The 25,044-nt window shown below is 23.4% G+C and overlaps 1 protein-coding gene across 7 annotated transcripts; it reads right to left on the bottom strand.

Moving 5' to 3' along the window:
• Positions 1–562: 562 nt before the first annotated feature.
• On the bottom strand, positions 563–24,617 carry LOC129607571 (septin-7). Of its 7 annotated transcripts, none has more exons than XM_055518646.1 (13): positions 24,045–24,617; positions 16,552–16,636; positions 16,250–16,434; positions 11,165–11,278; positions 10,563–10,950; positions 10,284–10,494; positions 9,749–10,194; positions 9,337–9,499; positions 8,778–8,819; positions 6,466–6,631; positions 6,143–6,276; positions 3,424–3,596; positions 563–1,042 (listed from the first exon to the last, which is right to left on the bottom strand). In XM_055518646.1, coding segments are annotated over exons 1-13 (2,574 nt in total). In that variant the 5' UTR covers positions 24,510–24,617; the 3' UTR covers positions 563–1,040. The 7 variants fall into 7 exon arrangements, with proteins under 7 accessions (XP_055374621.1, XP_055374620.1, XP_055374618.1 ...); XM_055518645.1 differs by having other exon boundaries at positions 16,250–16,636; positions 24,045–24,250; positions 24,308–24,617; XM_055518643.1 differs by having other exon boundaries at positions 16,250–16,636.
• Positions 24,618–25,044: the final 427 nt, after the last annotated feature.

Raw genomic sequence — 25,044 nt, 5'->3', positions numbered from 1 at the left:
AATCTATTGTTCGATTATTGGAACAAATTGGTTTTAGTCCCGCTGTCAAAGCTATTTTAGTTTTCTATTGCCTGTTGGGGAATGCTTCAAAACTTTTTTAGAATGTTTGAGGACTGCTTAAAAATTTTTGATCAATACAATTTTATAATTATTTATGAAAGAAAAATAATTACTAACAATTATTTTATATATTTAAATTTTCATCCCACAGCCATTATGAGATTTCCAAATGAACAACAAAATCTAAAAAAGTAAATTGCAAAACAAAGTTAGTAGATTCTTGTAATTCAAATGGTATAATATGGTTTTTAAAAAGATCTAAAGGGAAATTGAAATTTTTTTTTAATGTTATTACGATTTTGATTTGAAAAATAAAAATATTAAAATTAAATTGTACATTTTTGCTTTCATAATAAAGGCAATTATCATATTAAAATCAATTTTTAAACGTTAAAAAAATTTAAAACGAAAAATATTTCAATTATTTTTAAATGCCGAAATTATTAAATATAATATCTTTAGTTAATAAGATATTGTTTGTTATAGGGATTTTTATTTTCAATTTCAATTTCTTTTGATATCTGATTGTGTGTTTTTTCTGAACTAAATACATAAATAAATCTTCTTCTGAACTATAAAATAAATGATCGATATAACATTATCAATTATAATTGTTTTTGTAATAAAATCTATATAAATTTAATTAATTTTTATGCAGAACTCCTAACATTTTCTTAAAATTAAAAAATTATTGTGCAAAACAAAGTCTGTGATCAATTTATGAAAAAGATTTCAAAAAAAATTATTTTTTTGTTTTTTTTTTTTCGTTTTTTGCTTACATATATAAATTAATATATATTTATATACATATAATTAATATATACATATATTATATATATATATATATGCACATTTTGAAAAAAATTTTTAAGTAAATTTTTAATTTTTGCATCTTCTACAATATAAATTTTATTGCCGTGAATTTTAGCGTTAGAATAAGCCTTTCTTTTTCTTGTCTTTTTTCTCTTTGCCATCAACAGTTCTGTAAGGAAACAAGCAAATAATTAAAGGACATCAAAAATTTTTTTTATCAATAAATTCAGTCTTATAAATTGAGTTTAATTTCTTTTTTTTTATGAATAAAAGTTTTATGATTATGATTGGATGATTTTCAATACTAATTATGATGAGGTAAATCAAGATTCTTTTTAATAAATATTCGCGGTTTCAAATGCTTTAGAAAAGTAAAAAAAAAAATAGATTTTCTGATACATATATGTATATAGGTAGCAACTAATGATTATTGTTTCTTCTTTCTATTTAAGAATTATATACAAAAATTTGGAACAGGAAAAAAAAACATCAAGAATAGAAAATATGAAAAAAAAAAATAATGTTAAATTAGTTAATACATAATATATAAAAAAGTTTAAAAACAAAATTAAATAACAATAAACATTTAATTATGAGTAAAATGACACATAGTAAATGGCTTTTCTAATAGGATTAGTAAAAAAGTAAAAAATTGGTGCGCATTAAAATTTCAAATTAATCATATTTTTGTTTAATATATAAAATTTACTTACTAATTACACAAAAAAAGTAAACAATTAAAGTACAATATTTTAAAATGTAAAATGATTTCGAATAAATTTAGTTTTATATTTTTAAATTTTGTCGTACACACATAGGCTTTCATTTTATCAAATTTTCTTGAATAAAAAAAAAGGAAATAATTGATTCAATCAATGATACGAATAATGATTATTAATTTTATAATTTGAGATTCGAAAAAAAAAAAAAATAAAATTGTATGCATATAAATTATTTAAATAGTTCATTTCTAGAAGAAATTTAAAGTACAAAATATTTTGCTTAAATATCTAATAATTTTACATTAAAACAAATTAAAATTTTGTCGCCTCGTTAAGCACTGCAACCTCTTTTCTATTATAATATATTTTCTTGCTTTATTAGATATTGGGATTGGCATAAAACAAAAAAATATTTATTTATACATTAAATAATATTAAACATATGAAATTTAAAATAGTACTATAAGAAAAAAATTTGGTTCTTATTATAAGGTAGGTATTATCAAATTTTCAAAATGTTTATAAAAGCTATTTGTAAAAGGATTGTTATTTTAAAATAAATTTAACAAACAATTTTAAGTAAATAAAGAAAAATATAATATTTTATAATTAAATTAATGTTGCATGTATGTATGAATAAAAATAACTTGAATAATATAATATAATAATTAAATTTTTTGTTAAATTTTAAATTATTTTTTTTTATTATAAATGTTGCGATAGTTAGGACATGTGCATGTTTATTAAAGACATAAATACTTATGTGATACAATTATGATTTTCTTTATTAAATTCTTAAAAAAAAATTGGATTTTGTAATTAAGTACGCAAATTCTTTTTACTTAGGGCTACAAAAAGAACATAAAATATCATAATTAAAAAATTATTTTATGAAAAACAAAACATACTTATACTTCTAAATAAGAAGTTTTTATTAAAATTTTTTCCTTAATCATTGAATTAAGTATCTTTTCTGAATTTCCTTGAATTTACTATTATTATTAAAAATGCTTACTAAATTGTTCAACTTAGTAAAGTGACTCATTAGAGTATGTTATGATTCATTTAAATACATGAATTACAAACATGAATTATAAATTAATTCAAAGTGGTTGTTTTGTGTGCCTATTTTTAATTTATGTATAAAAAATAAAAACAAATGAATTCATTTTTATTTTAGCTAACTAATAACAACAAATAGCTTCATTTTTCAAGAAAAAATTTTTCACCGATTTTTTTTTTTTTTTTGCAAATAATCAATGCCTAAATCTTTTATAAAATCTTATTTCAGAAAAAAATTAAAATCTTTTCATAATAATGCTTGCTCATCTCATATTAGTCGCTTTAAAGGAACGGAACTCCTTCCCAAAAAAATTTATTTAAATTGGAAGTGTCGGAATTATTTGAGAAAAATAATTTTTTTTTTAATAACAATTTTATTATGCCACAAAATAATTAAACCAGATGTATTATGACTTTTAAATTTAGACAAAATTAAATATTATTAAATATTTTTTAAAAATTTTTATTATTCTATGATAAATAAAACAATAGAATAATAAAAAAATTTAACAATTCTTAATTCAACGTTTAAATAAGTTAAATTATTAAAAAAAAAAATTGAAAAACTGTTAAGAAAAAAAAATAGAAAAGCTATAAGGTAAAATTACAAATAAATATTATGTTATTATAAAAGTTTCTAATATTGAGTTTTGCTGATATGTTAAAGTGCTATTTTGAATTTTAGATGAAATATGTTTTTTTTATTTAAGTATATTTTTTTGTTATGAATTTATTCAATTTTCTTGATTAGCATGTTGACTATTACAATGTGCTGGGGGTAATGAATTTGAATTGTTTGGTCCAAGATTTGATGGTGTCGTTGTTGGTGGACCTCGTTGACCATCAGGTGCACCAAAACTTGTGTGACGACGCAGCAATGATCCAAAAACACGACGCCCTTTCGATTCATCAGAATTTCTTGATGACATTGAAGCCGTCCTGTGAAGATTTTATTTATTTTTTTGGAAATAATTTTTTTTTCTTGTTTTTTTTTTTGTTTTCATATTTTCATATATCTAGGGATCCATAACAATATTTTCCATTTTATAAACTACCACTTTTTTGTTATACATTATTATTTTTATTTTAATTTTATTTCGTAATGATATGATTTCATAAAATTTACTTAAATATATAATTTAAAATAAAAGAAAAAATATTAATAAACGAGGTGATTATACAAAAAATATTTGTATAATTTGTTATAAATTTAACAGTTTATTATATTAAATATAAAAATTAATAGAAATTAAACTGATTAAAATTCGTTCTAATTTTAATTTAATATTTAAGTAAATTCGTATAAGATTTTCCGATTAAATATAAGTAAAAATATAATATTAAACTGAAGTAAATGAATAACTTTGATAATAACTAAATTCCTATTTTCATAAATTATTTCAATTTCATATTTTCTAAACTAACCTTGTTAATCAACTTGAATAAATATGCATAAAGATAATTTTAACTTAATTATTTTAAAATTTTAAAATGCAAAAATTTTGAAATTTATTTAAAATTATATTTATTATAACAAATAATGACAAAAAACTAAAAATAAAACATGTATTTTTATTTATTATTTGTATATTGGGATGTATTTAAAATTACATTTAATTTGAAAATTAAAATGAGTTTGATGCTATAATTTTACAAAAATTTGAGTTTGTAAAATTATTAAAATAACACTCGAGACTTGGAGTATTTTGGACAATTAATATTTCTGAAAAATTATAAAACTATGAATATATTTTCATAAGTGTTGTCACATTAAACTTAAAATTAAAACCCTTAATATGTATCAAATATTATGCTTCTTCTTTTTGTGCGTTAGCTTATGGAAAAACATATTCACCCATTCCACTGACGTTTAAATTCTGATTGAAGTCAAAAACAAATTCCGTAAAACAAATTTTTCAATACCGCCGATTTTTTTCAAATAAACACTGTTCATTTTAAGAAAGTAATTTTAATTTTAATAAATTTCTTGTGAACTACTTAATCTCTAAAACCTTATCTTACTCGTAACTAATAATCTACTAAAACCTTATTTTTAGAACCCCAAAAAAAGATCAAAGAATTTTTGCATTCTAAAATTTTTTAACAAATAAATTTATTACCAAACAATAATAATAATAACATGCATTAAATTAGAATATCGATATTATTATTATTGATGATTAACACTTTACTTCCAGATTTAAAAAGATATTTCCAATTGAGTTTATTAAAGAATTTTAATGTTTAGTTTATCTAATTTTGATTTTAAAAGAAATGTTACTAAAAATTTTTTTTGAACTTCCACGTTTGTTGTAGAAAAATAATATTCAAATAACTTTCTTTAGGGGTTCAATGTTATTTGAAAAAGCCAATAACTACAGATTTGCAAAAATTATTTATCACGGTCCATTTAAAAACCAAAAAAAAAAAAAAAAAAACAAATTGTAATGCAAACTTTAAAGCTAACAAAGAAAAATCATAAAAACAAATATAACATTTTAAAACAGCAACCACTTATAAACTAAATGGCATTCATATTTCTTAAACCTAGCAGCTTTTTTTTCATTTTGTTAAACTATCATAATTTATATTAGTTTTAAAATTGAATAAAACACTTGTAACAAAAAGGCACATAGTTAGAAATGATGAAAAATTTATGAAAAAATTAAAAAATATTTTGTGAGTATTAATACTTGAAAGACTCATATTTGGAAAAAAAAATTACCCTTAATTTTAGTGGATTACTTTTACTTAAATACTCGGTAAAATTGGACATGCCACATTTGTAATTATTTAAAAATTGAGAGTAGAATTAAAAAAATTCCCTTTAAACCGTTAAATATAGATTGTCGAAACATATACCCTTGAAAAATGAGAATAGAGTTGAGTTAAAACACTTTTATCGAAGGAGCACAGATTTTTCTTCCTCTTTATGGATTACTATAATAGAAGTATAGTAATAATTTGAATAGAAGTATAGTAATAATTTAAAATTTGATATACCTTCTAATTAATTAAATTAGAAATTTAAATTTTAAAATTTTTGTAATGAATATAATATTTCATATATAAATAGATATATTATATGTAATACTTCTTGGAAGTTCTGTTTAGAAAAGCAATTAAGTTAAAGTTTTTGTTTCCCAAATATTGAAAAAATGTTACACGGATATATATAAATTTTCGACTTAAAATACGTATGTATACAAAAAGTACAACAAATACTCACAAAATATAATTTAAAATGCAACTAAGTTAATGCACAAACAATTTATTCGTAAAAATGAATTTAGTTTTTAGTATTAAATTTGAAATTTTTCTTGTACAAAAACAAAAAAAAATTCAAAATTAAGTAAATTTTTAGTAGCTATTTTGTAAGCGAATTTTATAAAAAATTTTTTATAACATCCACACATATGCCATAATTACATCAATAAGAATTGTTTTTTATTTTAATTTTTAATTTCACATTATATTTTACTTACTCTTTACTATTTGCTTCTAAACTTCGTCTTCGCAGTTCATCCAATGTAATATTATTTGACTCTTCCCATTCTTTCTTTTCTTGTTCAAAAGCTCGTCGTCTTTCTTCAAGTTCACGTAATTGTGAGTCAAGTGCCTAAAATTTTTGTATTTTATTATCACTTTTGTTATTAATATTACATATGGAATATAATTTTTAGTTTTGTAATAAAATAATTCATGGACATAAAGTTAATGATTATGGTACTTATAATAGGTACAATTATATTATTTTTGGATATTTCAAAACGAATTGGTACATGTTTTACTTTTTATAATAACAAACCTTCTTTCGTTCTTCATGTCGTCTTGTTAACTCTAATTCAGAATCCTTTAATTTTTGTTTTTTCTCTTTTACTTTCATTTCGAAAACCTGTTCCATTTCTGCTTCCATTTTTTTCATTTTTAAGTCATGTTCTCGTTTTTCTTCTTCCATTTGAGCAAGGGGATTCCTTTATAAAAAAAAAATAAAAAAAAATTGTATATAAATTTACAACAAAATAGAATTTTACAATTTTAAAATTTAAATAAATTAAAAATTTCTTCATAGTTTTTACGAAGATATTTTTGTCTCTTATGAAAACTTTTATTATAAAAATCGTTTTATTGTTCATTGTAATTATGTCGTACTTTTGTTGAACAATAAAACGCACATTAAAATTAAAAAATTATTTTTCATGTCAAACACATAATTAGAAAATTGTTTAACATTAAATTTAGCAAAAAATTGTATATACTACGTGGTAGTTATTATGGACGATAAATTTGTGAAATTTTTTAAATATGTAATGAAATTGAAAATACAGTACATGTATGAATAATTGGTTTTAAAAATTAATTTAAAAATCTCTGATTAATGAATGATCAAATTAAAACATTGAATTTTTATGATAATGGTTTTCAAAGGATATAAAAGTAATTTAGCTTAAATAAAGGCTATTAATAATTAATATATCAAAACATTTAAAGCTGTTTAGGGGAGAAAAACTTAACTTTTGGTGAAGTGTAATAATGACAAAGAAAATAATAATAATAGCAAATTTTTTCTCTTAATTTAACTTCCCAAAAAATAAGTCAGTTTTTGAATTTTTCAAGCAATCATATTTAAAAATGAATGTGATTCCTTTTGATATATATGAAACCTTTATTTTCTTTTTATATAACAGAAATTACATAATAACAAAGGATTATAAATATAGAAGCGGCTTTTATTTTGCGGTTAAATTTTTACTAGCCGCATCGCATAAATTCAGAAAGGTATATTAACCGCATCAAATTTTACAGATCAGCACTTCTCTTTCTTTGACAAGTGAACTATCTGGTATTTCTATTTATTAGGCGTCAAGTTTTTTAAAAGTTATTAATTTTAATTTCAGTTCTTTTCAAATCTCCCAATTAATTCCTTTGTTAGACTAGCTTTATACTGTTATTATAAATATCACTCGAAATGCAATTTTGTAAACCATATGTCCCCCATCTGACTTCTCTTAATTAATAAATATGAAATTATTGAATGAATTCTCAAACAATATGAAGCATGAAAACAAAAATTTTTTTTTTATAAATTTTTTTTCAATATTACAATAATTGTTATCGAAGGGTTAAAAATAACTTAAAAATATTTTTAAATGAATATAGACAACCAGAATTAACAAAACCACTAAAATTGTTCAGATAAAAAAATTATTTTTTATTTTTGAAAAAGGCAATCAACAAGGGTACTTGAATTTATTTATGTTTTTTAGAGAGATGTTTGGGGTCGCATAATTATTTAGACATTGAAAATGATATTAGTTATTTACAGGATATTATAAATCACATTAAATCAGAGAAATCAAACTGAATATTTTTTTTAGATCAAAAAATATTTTAGGAATGATAATTTAACTTATTCAGCAATTAAAATTGTATCGCTGCAATATTTTATTTTATATTTTACTGCGACTTAAATCAGGCACCATCAATTTATCTTTATATTTAAAAAAACTTAACAAAACTAAATTTATTGTCGCATTTTTTCACATACATATGTAATTCAAATAAATTAATATGAAGCTTAAAAATAAATTTGCGCAGAAGTTTTTGTTATTGTAAGAATCATTGTTCACGAGTAATTCCTAGCACAAGAACCGCTGCATTTATTGTTTTAAGTCGCACTTAATTTTAAAATAATAAATATTTTTGAAATCGGTTACAAGTAACAAAAAAAATAAGTACAACAAAACAAAAATAAGAAAAAAAATCAAAGAGCAAATTAAATGGTAAAATAAGCTAGATTTTTTTTTCAAGCTAACGGAAAAGCTCCTGCAAATATTTTTTTATCCATTATAAGAAGAAGAAGAAACACAATTCAAAAATTGAACTTAATTTTCCTCTTTGGTTCCTTAAACATTAATAAAGTTTAAAAAAAAAACACAAAAATATTGAGAAATTTTACTTTCGGAAATATTTATGTAAAAATACGTAAAATTTAAAGGAATATACTCAAAAAAGTTAATATATGTATATTAAAAAAAAATGTTTTTCTTTAAGAATTTCAAAATAATATTGCTGGGAACAAGAATTTAAAAAAAAAATCAAGAAATCACCAAAACTTACCAAACAGTCATAAAGCTATTCATTATTCCTTGAGGGCATAAACTAAGAGAAAGAAAGATAATGTACAAAAATAAATGAGATATGAGAGAATGACATTTCTTTTTCTATAAAGAAATTTTCTTGTCTCGATTTAATTATAAAAATGGAAAAATAAACTACAATTATATTTTATTTGGTTTTTAATTTCTAAAAAAAACTTAAATCCAAATTAAAGTCTATATTAATTATAGTTGAAAAAAAATTCTTGGAATGATTTGAAGATGCAAATGTTTCCTCAATAAAATACTTAACAAAAAAAAATTATAATATGCGCTAGTAAGAAGCATTTGAAAAAAAAAATTATAACAAAAATATAAGAATAAGGAAATATAATTTTTCCAACGAACAAATAATGTGAAGTTATTACACTTTCTTAGTTTTCAGAATCAAAAAAAAATAATAAATAAAAATAAATACTATTGTAAATATAAACAAGAAGCTTTGAATTCTAAAAGTTTATAACAATAAATATTAAAAGATTATTCTTCAAATTTACAAATGAAGAAAACAAATTACTTACTTATTCGACATTCTTGTTTTTCCATCATTACCAAGTCCTGCCAACTTCCTGCACCTATAGTTTTCATAATGTACGCTATTTGTGACATCTTTTAAGTCTTGCAAATGTGTCCTTATGACCATATTTCTTAATGCAATGAAGTCACAGTGTTCCAAATTTTCAACTTTTTTAAATGTGTGAAAAAAAGGAGAGCTTATGAAAATTTCGTAATTTATAAATTTAATTTTAATATTTCGATGTAATTAATTATATGCTTTAATATACAATTATAAATATCTATATAGTAATTTCCTATAAGGTTTATGAGATTTTAAGAACTAAATTTTTAAAATATTCTTATACATCAATTTAATATTTAATTATTTTGTTTTTGTTTCGTTTTATATTAAGCAGTATAAAGAAAATAAATTACCTTCAGCTATGCCCCATGGATATCGTCTACCACGTATTTTTTTACCATCAACTTCAATTACTGTATTAGCACCAACAATCGCGAATGGAACACGATTTTTTAGTGTTTTTAAAACTTTGGCTTCTTCTTCGTCTTCTAGAGGTTCAGGAAAATCATAAATTTTTATTTTATGTTGAGCAATTTCATTTAATATTTGTTTCTTAAACAATTGCACCTCTTCAGGTGTCATTGTATCTGCTTTAGCAATTACTGGTATTATATTGACTTTATCGCATAATCTTTGCATAAATTCAACATCTAACGGTTTTAAACCATGTCCAGATGGCGCTATAAAATATAAACATAAATGAACACGGTTATCTGGGGTTGCTTTTCGATGAACACGAGATTCCGCAGTTAAATATTCTTCATATTTACTTTCGATAAAATCAATTATTGGAACCCAGCTACAAGAAAATAATTACTAACAATATTAACACTTTATTTTATAAAAAAAAAACAAAAAAAAATCGTTAAGCAAATGTTACAACATTACCAGTTGCTGTTGTCAACGGCATCACCGAAACCGGGTGTGTCCACTACTGTTAATGATAAATTTACACCATTTTCCTTTAATAGAACTTTAGTAGATTCAACTGCAACCGTTTTTTTAATACGTAGTGATGGCCCAGGATATTGATCTTGGTTATATATATCAGATAAAAACATTGAATTTATTAAAGTTGATTTACCCAAGCCGCTTTCTCCTAAAATGTTGAAAAATATATAAATTGTTTCATATATGGTACACCAAAAGATTTTCACTTTATTTTACCTACTACCATTAACGTAAATTCGAAACCTTTTTTAACTGCCTTACGATAAACTTGATTTGGAAGATTTGCGAATCCTACATAACCATCTAATTCCTTTGGTTTCGGTCTTACAATTTGTTTTTCTTTATCAACATAACGATCATTTGCAATTTTATTTGAGTCAGAATGACCATCATTATTTATCAATAATTGTTGTTGTTTTTCTTTAAATGACAAATTATTTAAATTATTTGTTATTGCACTGACGTTAGGTGTAGTGCCATTAATTCCATTCGTAATATTACTATTATGAGTAGTTGTACCATTCAGTACTGGAGCAATTGTTGAATTATTCATTATTTGTGACCCTTGAATATTTTGGTGCTTTTCATTTGTTGGCGTACTATTCTGTTTTTAAAAGGAAAGCGAAAAGAATTAAATAAATAAAGCTTTAAAAAAATATTCAAATTAACAAAACAAAATGAATTTTTTTTTTAATAACTAAACTTATGAATTAATAGTTAAAATAATTAAAATTAGTTAATAATTAAGAATTTTTTAATAATTAAAATTATAAGAGCTTTAAATGCGAACTTTAAGAATTATATAAACAAGTACATACCTGTGATGTTGAATTACTATTTACGTGACTATTTGGTATTGGTGGATTCGGTGGAGGTCCTGACGGGCTGCCATGAGAGTCAGATTTAAAAAACATCTCACGCTTATTTTGAAGCTGAAAAAATGTTTCGATTAGTATAATATTAGAGCTAATAAATTTAAGATTTAATATTTTTAAGGTATATCCACAGTATTTTATAAAGGATATAATGTTAATATTTCCAGTATAATCAGTAAAACTCTAAATTACATACATTATGTCAACATTATATACACTACTCAGATGAAGGAGTTTATTTCAAGTAACGGAATTTAACAATCTTAACTAGAATTTTTTATTCATTGAACATTTATAATTTTAAAGAAGCATTGATCAAAACAAATTTTTACATAGATTTATTTTTATTTTCAAATTAACTATTTGAAATTATACTTAAGTGCTTTTTTTTACAATAATGTAATGCAAGCAGTCTTTTTTTACATTGGAACTTAAAGATGACACAAAGTGTTGTAGAGCAAGGTGATTTGTGATCTAAACCAAAAGAGAAACAAAAAGATCTCAAAATTTTGGATTAGATCTGACATAAATTAATGCTAGCGTCAAAAACAGGAAATTTCAAAGATCTTATAAGAATGCTTGTTACATACTTAAAATAAAAAACATAATTATACATAGCTATATACAAAAATAATTAAAAAAAAACAAAAACGAATTATGAACAAGTTTCATTGTGCGCAAACTTGTAAGCGAATCTGAATAACGTATGTAAAGTTTGATATAGAAACACAATCAAAATGCGAAATCAATTGTCATTAAAACAATGTTACAGGCAATATTTGATGTAACCAAAACCGTTTTACAAAATCAGGATATAAAATTTATCGTTACCTTGATGTAGCTTAACTATAGAAAAAAAAATTCAGTACTGGACTTATGCTGCGATTGCACTATTTATCTGATTCCAACATATAAAATAAATAGTGCAATATAAAAATAAACAAGATAATTGAACTTGTCAAATATTTAAACTATACTTACTATTTACACTTGATAAATTATCGTATATGTATTTGTTTACCAAGAAAAACGTTAAAGGTTCTTTTTTGAAGCATACAATTTTGAAGTCAGGGGATTCAATTAAATTGACTAAATTTGAGCCTTTTTAACTTTTATTAATAATTTTTTGATAATGTATGTATGTAGAACAAAAAAAAATTTCTTATGAGAGAAATCAATTCGTTCAAAAGCGAACTAATAAATCTAGCTAGATATCTTCGGAATTGCAGTCATATCCTATAACTACACATACAGTTTAGCTTAATGGTAATTGTCGAATTGTGTAGCGATAAAGTTAAGTTACGCTCAATTTTAATGTCGGCGATAATAAAAATATAATTTAATAGTAAAATCGAAATTTTTGTCTGTATATGTATACAAAATATGTCATTATATACAAAAAAAAAAAAAAAAATTTAAAATATTTACAAATTATTAGTCATTGGTTCGAAACAATAAAAAAAATAAAAATTGTACCTGAAATTGAAAATGCAATTTTTATTATCATATGCAACTGAGAAAATTCTTATTAGTGAATTCGATAGAAATAGAATATTTTTGCAATTCAAAGAGTGTTTAAAGAATTCTAAATTTTTGTTTGTTTGTTAAGTATAATAATAACATTCATCATAGCATTCTATATTTTGTATGATCAAAATACGAAATTTAGCGCTCATAATAATCAATACCAAATTGAAGATAATTCTATAATAAATGCTACTATGCAATGTTTACAAAGCTTTACTATGGTTGAAAAAGTAATTCTGAAGATGTTCGATATTTAATAGAAAATTTACAGTATAGAACTGATAATTGTAAATCATTATTACTTACTTATAAAAAATATGCTTTTTATATAACGCTTAAATAATAACATTTAATTAATCAGAAATTTCTTACAAAATATTTATACATACTTATGTATAGTATTGTACATATATTGTAATATTAAATTTAATAATTACAAAATACATAATAACAGATAGGTACTTTAATGAAAATATTCATATATATGGACTTAGTGTACATATATATGAATATAAATATACATGCTATATAAATGTATAAATATGTATAAGTACATATTATGTACGTAAGTATGTACTTCAAAAAAAAAAATGAATGGAATCTTTGCGTAATTAAGAAGAAGAAAAGAATAATTCAATGCACTTTTTATATCAAACTTTTTAGGTAAATATTGTGCTTACATATATTTTTCTAAATAAATTACAAATACACATATACCTAAGTATGTGCACACTGTGTACAACGTGAACGTATCGTATAAATATTATGCACGTACGAATGCATTTATGTATATAGAACTCTATACTTATGTATATGAGTAAGTAAATACATAATCGGAAAAAGCAAAAACTTGATTTTTTTATTTTATTATTTTCTTAAAAAAAATTATTTTAATCATTTAAATTGTTTTATTTTTTTATTTGTAATAAATTAACAACTTGAAATATTTTTTTTTTATTAATACATTTGGTATATACATGTACATGTTATATAAGAACAGGGTACACTCAGTACTTACGGAAGATGACGATATTGGTGATTTTGATGGTGGATCATGATCAAGATTTCGTTTTAAAAATATTGGACTTTTTTTATGTAAAATTTTTTCTGAATCTTCTTTTATCATTTGATTAAATTTAGAACTTAATTCAGAAATTTTTGAACGTGGTATACTCATTTTAAATATTTTTTTTTTCTTTTTTTGTATTTCAATCACTTTAAATTTCTATTTTTTATTCTCGATCGAATTACGTATGTATGTAATATGAAATCGAAAATTTTTGTTTAAAAAATAATCTTTTGTAATTTATTCTTGATTTTTTCTTTAAAAAAAAAAAAATTACATGAAAACAATACACTAGCCACACTTTGATATAAATTTAATCACCCTTTCCGAATAAATTTAAATTTAAAATAAATTTATCAAAATTAATTTTAGTTATGAATAATTCTATATGTATAAATATGTATGTATATGCATGTATGTATATATTAATACTTATATCGGTGCATAAAGAGTGTTATCTTTCATTGAAACATTGTTGTAACCTACATAAAATTGATTTTATTAAATTATTTATTTATAACTTTAACTTGAAAATAATTTCCGTTTTCTTGACCATTTCAAAGATTATAAAACAGAAAATTAATGAATATCAAATTTATTAAGTAAATAAATTTCATTAATTTTCAATATTTTTAATTACAAAAATAAAGTTATTTTTTTTTTAATCCGATATTTGACTTTTTTTATGTTTAATCTAACCAATCACTTTTTTTAAACTAGAATATCTGAAATATTTTTTTCGCATTTTTTATTTTATTTAATTTCCCATACAAAAAAAAAAGAAAAATCCCATTTGGACATCGCATTCACCACACACTCATATAAAGCAAATATTTTAAATAAAAAAAAAAAATCGAAATAAAGCATAAAAAAGCACAATAACAAAAGCCTGGAATTGGCGAAAAAAGTATAAAAATATACATAATATTTATAAATATATATATATATGTTACTTGTATAACTACATATGCACACAAAAGTAACAAAATTAAGTTTATGATTCATAAAAAGTATAGAGAATTTATACGTATGTATATTCAATATATTCAACACACTGGAGTATCCAATACACCTAAATACCCCACATTGATGTACACGCTATGCATATGATTTTAAATTTTTTATTTTTATGCTTGTTTTTTTTGTTTATTCCATATGTAGTCTAAATGCAGAGTACTTATACAATATATATTATGCTTTTATAAGAATAAGAAAACAAAAAAAAAATTCAAGAGTACAGTGGCGATAGCTACACTTTAAAAAAAAAACTAAAATTCATTAATATGAGTGGTGTAAATAATTTTATGGTTATTTAAATTTTTTTCTATTTTTTAATATTACAGTTATTTGCTTAAAACCGCAAAACATAGAGGCATACATAGTATGTTGTACAAATCTGTATTATCCAGGAAATTATGCACAATGTATACTGTAGATATGTAAGTATACAGATGATCAATAATAAGCGAGTTAATTAGAAGAGAATATATTTCACGAGGTCAATACAAATACTACCAAATAATCTTTTTTGACAAACTTCAATGGCTTAATTAGAGAAGCTCTCGAAAATATGAAATGGACATAAATGTCGAAATATTATGCCTAGTCTTTTTTAAATTAAATATTAGATAAAAAGAGGGACATACGGAATGACAACTATTATATCTAATTCCGCCCCAAAAAGTTTACATATGGCTCTTGCTTCAGCAATATAATCCGTTCGCTCTCGCGTTTTCCTCCACATTGTTATAATTAACATTGCATAACTTTATACAAACTACTATTATCCGTCTTGTCACTATATTTTTTTCACAATACACGGACCTCGGCCTAAAGTATGTCGAGGCAATTTGGTAAGTTTTGGAAATTTTTAATATCTGCGAATGTGAGTAGGTGCTCTTTCTCGAATATTGATATCTCTAATGGGTGACCATTTTACTACAAAAATAATTAAGAATAGACCTTAAAAATAAACCTTTAGGTTTTTATAAAAATGGCAACCTAAATACGTTATTACTTCCTATTGAATTTATAAACCAAATTCCTTGCTTCAGTACGATTACATTATGTATGTACATATAAGGTTACAAAATCGACGAATTGTTGAAAAGAAAAAGTAACAAAACGAATTTTTGCTACGAACTCGTTCTTACATTGTTTCCGCAAAAAAAAAAACACTAATTTTCGAAAATCCTATTAATCGTTAAACTTTAACAAGAAACTTATAAATATATACATATGTATGTACGTTATATATATGTGTATATCTACATCAATTCGAATCATTATTTATTTGTTTGAAAATCACATATGAAATGTTATTGTTTAAATTTTGTTGATATTTTACAATTTATATACAATAGTGCTTTATTATTTTTGCAGTTTCTTGGGTACATTATGGTATTAACAAGTAACAATAATTAATTTAGTCTTACCGTTGTAGTAGTAGACGACCTAACTGTTGTAAATTTTACAGAGTTTAAAACTCCGTTACTTGCAGTTGTCGTTCGAATTGACGTATTTTTCGTTGTGTTATTCAATCCACTTAAAGTATTGTGATGTTCACTATTATTTATTAATGAAGATGTTAGAGATGATTTTGATGAATTTGTAGAGGAATCTATACCATTATTATCATTAATTATTAAATTTCGAGTATTAGAAGGAATATTATTATTATGTTGCTGATTTATAGCATTATCATTGTTTTCATTATTAAAAGTTATTGCGGTATTACCTAAACCACCATTTTGTTCAAGAAGACGTTGACGAGATGCTAACCGATCTAAACTTGCAAGACGATATGACCCACCAATTTTATCCTATATAGGCAAGACACATACATAAATGATTTTTGTTTTCTGTTTTTACTAGCAATAGTTGTTTATTTGAATTAAAAATTTTTTTTTGTTACATTTTCATAAAATTTTGCATTTAATCTTTCTGATTTATTGAAAAAAAAAAAAATTTCATTCTAATCTTTTGTTCTTGCATATTTTTGAAATATCTCATTCGAATTAACTTTACTTATAAATTTAATATAGGGTAGAAATGTTAATTATATCATAAAAATACCGAAACTTAGATATACAGTCTCAATTCACATTTAATACACGCTATGAAGGTATTTGAAAAAAAAAAACAATGAATAGTTTTGGTACAGTAAGTTATACACCATGTTACTATTTAACTGATTATCTTGAGTTTATATAAACATTAGTACAATAGGCCTTTTTATAACCGCAATATATCACGATATATAGCGAAAACTACGGTATATTTCTGTTCATAAACAAATATTTCTAACGTAATTTGTTTATAAACACGACTAAATTTTCGCAATATAGCGAAAATAATACGAGAGTAGCGGAGTTAAATCATTTGAACAGTTAAAAATACTCATTCTTATAATTTTTATAAACTTTTTATAAATTTTGAGTTCTTACAAAATGTAATAGCCTAATATTCTCTTGCATTTTAATCGAAATACTAATACCAGCGACCGAAATAGGGATGTGAACTTAAAATTTTTAAATTCTTGAAATAACTAAGCGTCTATTCATAGATTCGCTAATTTAATTTTCTGTTATTGCCCTTAAAATAATTTTTTCTGTGAGTAACTGAATTGCCGATCTTAGAACAATTGAATTTACGAGGTAAAGTAATTTTTGAATTAAACACACGTTTTTAAAATTACCATTTATTCGGTTGATGTCAAATTCATTTATAGTAGAAATTCATACACTTATTTATAGAAATTTGTATATCTTATTCAAATAGCCTGAAAATATCTTAGCAAAAGCCTGAAAGTTAGAATTGGTTGAAATACACTTGTAAGAAATCTACAGTTTCTACAGGGTACTTTTCAGTTTAAAACTGTTAAATTAATTAAGAAATTGCATGCTTTTTTCATAAATTGAGGGAATAAATTCAATATCAAATCCATGTATTTGGAACATACGATCATAAAATATGTTATAAATTTTAAGTTGCATTTAAAATAGAAATTGTGCAGCGTTTTTTGTTACCAATTTAAAGAAGTGTAATTTGATTATGTAACAGAATCCACCAGAGTCCAAACAAAAAAAAAATTGTTATTGCAACTGTTTTTAATATCTACAAATGCGTGCATTTTATTTGATCACCCCAGACAAAAATTAAAATCAATTTTAATAGTTTATAGTTTTTCCAACAATGGAACCCCCTAAAAATATTATTTAAAAATGTCATTATTTGCATACATATAAATTCTTTACCATTATAATTAAACCTAAAAACTACCCCCTATGTTATATTTTTAGTTTATTTAGGTCTGAAAAAAAAACGAGTTCATATTAAAATTAAAAGAAAATTTAAAAAAATTTAAAAATTGAATTAGCGGAACTTTTAATTTAGTTAAATAGTACCGTTTCCTCAATAATCTATTCTTTCTTTTCAAATTTTGTTCCTAAATCGTAATAAATAAACTTTTAAATTCAAAATTTACAGAAAAATGTTACAAGATAGATAAAATGGCTCAACAGTATATAATTATGTCATATACGAGTATGTATAAACAGTATATATGTTAGTAAGCATATACTACTAGATTAAAAACCAATTGCAATTTCATTTTTAAATTAAATTTTTATTTAAATGAATTAGAATTTTAAAAATGACTTTTTTAATATTATTTTGAAAACCTTCAGTTAAGGTATAGATTGTGAAATGTTTCAAATGTATAGTTTTTGAAGTGATGTTTGATTTATTATTACATACATAAGGGCCAAATATAAATTTCAGATGTGTACTAAATCGTAATATTTCAATCGTAAATTATAAACATAAGATATAAATTTGTAAACAAAAATTTGAATACTCAAACAGTTGATTTGTACTTTGCGAAATTCTAATTTTCCATTTTAAAAACTCAATCTGTATAAAATTCTACTCTGGTATCGTAACTTTTTGATTTAGTACAAAAGTAGAAATCCGAATAAAGAAAAGTAGAATAAAAATAAATCTATTTAGATTATTATTTATAATTTGGTCCGGAAATGCAAACAGTTTTTGGTGTTTTTTTGCTTATACCACATACATAGTTCAAGTTTGTATTTCTGTAAAGTTTGACAACATTCTCTGCAGACAGTAATTTTACTCTGCCAATTTGTCAAATGATATTTGTTTTATATGGAGTTGAATTTGAAATTGACAAAAAGAAAATATAAATATTAATTTTAAATTTCTATTTCATCACCGGCGGTTTCCATTGGCAATAAGAAAAATACAGTTAATTATGCCGTTCCGCTGTTCAGGGTTAATAACGAAAATCCTCAGCCGTTGTCGTTAACCGTTTTATTTGTACAAATTATGAAGAACCGAAATTATTCTGATTTTTATTTTCAGTTCATTTAATTTATTTTCAGCTCATTTCAGTTTATTTATTTTTTAAGAATTTTATTTGCTTTTTTGCCATGTTATTTTATTTTAAGCCGGCTTTAATTTAAAGTTGTGTTTATACAATAAAAAGGTTAAGAAAATAATTCGTTAATCAAATGGAAGTTCACAAAATTCAACAAAATCATTCTCTTAACAAATTTATATTAAAATGATTAAAATAGGGTTCTTCTCAATCAGATTAATATTTACTTCATATTTAATATAAAAAAAAACACAATCACATAATCATGACGTTTCATTACCAACTTTGGAGAAAACTTTTCAATAAAAGTCTCTGATTTATAGATAGATTAATTCTTGGATATTAGCTCTGGAGCAGAAAAAGAGGGCCAAGAATTATCATTTTAAATCAACTTAAAATTTGGCGAAAACAATATTTCAAAGCAGAAATGTCAAAATGAATTTCCCTATCTCAGACTTTGTCATTTATTTCGAATGTATGTGGTGAAACAAATTAAACAATTAAAGTATATGGACAGAACGGAATTTTAATGAAAAACAATGTTAACAATCATTACTTGCTTTTCTTAAAATAAGATTAACACATTTTAGTTTTTGATATGTAAACCAGTAACTGGCACAGTTTTATATGTATGACAATATAAGAACACATAAGGTTTATTCGAAAATGAACAACAAAACCTATTTTTCTTTTAAACATATTTCTTTTTTCTCTTAAATTACTTGCAAATTTAATTGTTAAGGACTTAAAGAAAAATTTGTTTAATCGAAAATTTAATGTTCTCAGCATATTAACTTCAAATTTTAATAATATTATTTTTCAACTACATACGGGCCTATCATCATAATTTTCATCTTTTACATTTTTGTGAACCTATAATTCATTTTTTGTGTCATCATTAAAAAATGAACTGTCAAAAATAGTTGCCCTTCGATGTTCTTCTTAAAACAAAAAAAAACGAGAAAAAAAATAGAGTTGACCTTGTCAACTCTGTGATACCCGTACGAACTTGTTATCGTATATGCGAATAACTAATGTGCCATAACTAACTATGGGGCAGACTATGATTTTAAGTTGGAGTATTACCATATTAATTTATGCAAAATTTCAGTACTATGTGTTATTCAAAATACTGGTTGTGCCAAACTACTATTGATGTTGTATGGCAGCTACCAGAAAGAGCCAAGAAATTTTAGCAAATTTTATCAAGCACATCGGCCCTACTAATATATTCACTTGTGTGAAATCTCAATATCACAGCTTTTATAGTTTCTGAGATATAGTCAAATAACTTTTGAAGTTGTATGGCAGGTACCAGAAGGAGCCAAGTAATTTCAACGACTTTTATGTGACACATTGGCCCTACTAATATATTCGTTTGTATGAAATTTCAATACCATAGCTTTAATAGTTTCTGAAATATAGCCAAATAATTTTTGAAGTTGTATGGCAGGTACCAGAAGGAGCCAAGTAATTTCAACGACTTTTATGTGGCATATTGGCCCTACTAATATATTCGTTTGTGTGAAATTTCAATACCATAACTTTTATAGTTTCTGAGATATAGCCAAATAAATTTTGGAGTTGTATGGCAGCTACCCGAACCGGTACCCCGATCATGTCCAATTTAAATAGGGTTCTGGCACTTACTACAATAAATCATTTGTGAAAATTTGGTGAACTTAGCTCAATTAGTTTTTGAGTTATCGTTCGGACGGACGGACGGACGGACGGACGGACGGACGGACGGACGGACGGACGGACGGACGGACGGACGGACGGACGGACGGACGGACAGACAAAGCTAAATCAACTCAGAATTTGACGCTGATCAAAAACATACACTTGAGTCTATATCTATCACCGTTATTTCTTAGCGTTACAAACGGTAAGGCAAATTTAGTATACCCTTCGAACATACGTTCGTACGGGTATAAAAAATGAATGATACAGTTGCTAATCATTCACTCATTCTTTTCTTTGGTGAAAGGTAATTTTTGTCTTTCACTCATTTTTCCTTTCATTCACTTTTTCGTAACAATGATGATATCTTCTTATTATATCAGATTTACTAACTGAAATTCATTGATTAAATATTGACAGGATATTATATAAGTATATGTACAAACGTAAAACTATAACAAAAACTTTAAATTTTAAAATAAAATTAAAAGAACGGCAAAATTTGACTTAAGCAGTTTCTTTACTTGAAACCACAGAATTAAAAATGCATATACAATGTATGAAAATGTAAAATCTACAGTTAACGAAAAGTTAAGAAATGTGAAGTGTTGAATATGTAAGTATTATGAAAGTTTGTTTTTTTTTTAATTTTCTCTACAAATTTCAAAAAAAAAACATTTATGCAATTATAAATCTGTTTATATTATAGATCTATATTTAAGTATGTATTTATAAATATGATCACGTAAAATATGTAACGTGTGTATATATGAATGTGAAAATTGCTTTGTTTTAATAATTGGACTGTATAAATGCTTGTAGTATAGGTAAAGTTTTTGTGTTATATGTGAGTTAGCATTATTTTGATATTTATAATAAATTATTTTTGTATATAATTAGCCAAAATTTATGAAAAAAAAAGAAATGAATTTAATGAAATTTAAAAAAAACAAATTTATAACCAGGCAAAAATAAATAACAACAACGTTCTCTATGCCTTAAAAACTAACTTTTTTTTTGTCTTAACTTTTTATATTCGCTTCTCTTGTAATGAATGCTTTACTATTATAAGTATATATGTAAAAATATTTATAAATATAATCATTAGTTAATTTAAAATAATTTTGTACATACATAAGTATTTAAATTATTAAAAAGGAAGTGGAAAATAATAATGCACATGAATGAATTAAGAAAAAAAAAAACTTTAATATGCAAGAACATTTAATAAAAAAAAGAATGTTATGTTTAACATTTCAATATATACATACATAAAATATATGTATGTATAAATAAACGTACTATATAAGTGTATTAGATAATGTTTATCTATTCAGAGTGATGTAATAATTTTTATAATACAAAAATTTTTAAATATTTTTCATATAACGTAAGTAATATTATTACTATTAAATTTTTAATTTAAAATATTTAATGATTTTAAGCAAGTATATAAAAATATTTTGTATTACTTGAAATTTATTACATCAATCTTTATTATTGATTTTTAAGTATAATAACTTTAATATTATAAGAAAATTAACAAGATATAAAAATATTATAAATGAATATAAAATTTTCGTGCTTTCAAATTATAATTATATAATAAGTATACATTATGTAATAATAAAATAGTAGGTACGTTCCCATAATAATTGAAATAACGGTATATTTAAATAAATTAACACAAATTCAATACAATATATAAGTAAGAATACTAAAATGTAATCAAAGAGATTTAAATGCAAAATTTTTTTTTAAATATTAAAAAATATTAAAAATTAAAACTACATTAAAAATATTTTTAACTAAGTACTTATAACTGTTTTATAATAAAACAAAAATTATAATTATATATGTATATGTATATATATAAATATACATACATATATGTATAAGAACTATAAAATATCAGTAAATTCATAAATTTTCACAATTGATTATACTTAAAATTTTGTTATGATAAAAAATTCAGAATTTCTGTAAAATTTTGAAACACAAAAGATCAAAATTTTTGTTAATAAATTACGCCTTCCTTCGCCCTTAAAATTTTTTAACTTGAAATATTTAAAACTGAAAAAAAAAATCACAATTACATGCATACATACTAAAGTAAATTAAACAATTTAAGATAAATTCATGTTTCTAGACTAGTCCTCTTCTTCTTAATATTGTTTCTTCATTACGATCCGAGCCCTGTCATCATTTTCACAAAAAAAAAGTGAAAGAAAGGAAAAATGAGTGAAACTCAAAAACTACCTATCGCTTAAAAAAAAATGAGTGAATGGTTTACATATTATGCATCACTCATTTTTTTTTTAACAATGACACCGGGTTTTTTTTGTTTTCATCTAAAATGCACAATGACAACTCCAGAGTTTTTTTTAATGATGACACCAAAAATGAATAATAAGTTTACAAAAATGGAAATGATAGCAATGACAAGGATGACGTAAAAAAAGAAGGGTTTTATGACCAATTGGAAAAAATCAAGCGAGCAAATTGGAAGGCAGGAACCCAAGTTTCATCTTTTTTCTTCACAAAATAAAATTTATTTTCAGAATCTACTATAAACAGACAGAGCGACATACCAACATCTTGCTCAAAATAGCTTATTTACAATTCCCTACAATGGAGATGTTAACTTCCACTTAAAACTCAACAACCGAAATTTGATGCAATCACATAACGTTTCTTATTGTCGGTGGGTAAAAAAAAAGAAAGAAGAAGACTAGTCTGGAAATAACTAATGTCCCTCTATAATTACTCCGTTTGGTCTATAGAAAGAATTAGATATTACTTTCATCTATCTTTTGAAGAAACAAAAAATTTTCATTAGTTTATCAATAAGAACTTAAAGTGTAAATTTAGTAATAACGTGACACAAAATTCAAGTGTTAAAAAATTAAAAATCGATTTAACCTTCAATTTCTATTTGTAAGAAGGCACTTATATACGAAAATAAATTTTATATACTTAAAATATGAATTTACTGACTTTTATTATCTTATTAACATTTTTTCTCTCTTTTGTTTTGTTGGTTCCTTAACATAAAAAACCAACAAAAAAAAAAAAGAAAAAAAAGAAAAAGAAAACGAATAATGAAGGAAACAAAAATAAACTTTGATAAAAATGAATTTTTTTACCTTTTCTCTATCAGCCCTATCTATTTTAAATTCATTTCTATCACGATCAATTTTACCAAATGATGATGAATATTTTGGTAAAGTTGGTGGTGGTATTGGTCTTGCTGCTATAGCTGGTTTATCACCTGATCCTCCTCCACTATGCGATGATTTATTAACGCTATGTATTCCAGCCGTTACTAATGGTGTTGTATTATTGATAGAACCTATAGTACCAAATAAATTAGTATTATTGGTATTAACAAAATTTTGTTTATATGAACCAGGTGATGATAATATTGGTTTTGTAGGTGGTATTGGTGGTGGGCCATTTGGTGGTCCAGTTTTTCCATTTGATGTGTTTGTTGTTGTTGTCATTGTACCATTTTCCTTATCATTAATAACACCTCCAACTCCAATATTCCCGCTACCAACTGTTGGATTACAAGATCCACTATTAATTGTAACAGCTTGTGATGCACTCATCTTTACATATTGTATTAATTATGTTTTTTTTTATTTTGTTTTTATTTATGGTTTTATTAAAAAACAAAAAACACTGTTTTTCTTTTCAATATTAAAAATTATTCTTTAACTTTTTTCGATTTCGTAATCTTTTTATATATTTATATAGATATATATATTACGTTTTTTATATGTTCAAATTGTCAATAGAATTTGAGAACTTGATCTAAAAAAATTATTAAAGAAATTTATTTGTACAATTCCAAATATTACTCGTAATTCGACTATTTCATAAAACGAACTTTATCATTTTTTTTTTAATTAAAAATTTTCGGTTGCAATTTTTACTAACAATTGTCAATTTCGAGTCCATTAAATTAAAACTAAATCGTCATATTTATGCAAAAGAATATTGTTAATAGTAATGGGTGACTTCTATCAAAAGTCAGATCTAATGCTATAACTTGACTTATTCAGCAATAAAATTTGAATTGATATTAATTTCTAATGAAGGTCAAGTTGACAGATCGATGCTTTGGTAGACGCCGATGTTTTT

Source organism: Condylostylus longicornis, unplaced genomic scaffold, assembly GCF_029603195.1.
Source record: "Condylostylus longicornis isolate FDR11 unplaced genomic scaffold, ASM2960319v2 ptg000027l, whole genome shotgun sequence".
Classification (NCBI taxonomy): domain Eukaryota; kingdom Metazoa; phylum Arthropoda; class Insecta; order Diptera; family Dolichopodidae; genus Condylostylus; species Condylostylus longicornis.
This window is presented reverse-complemented; position numbering and strand designations above follow the sequence as displayed.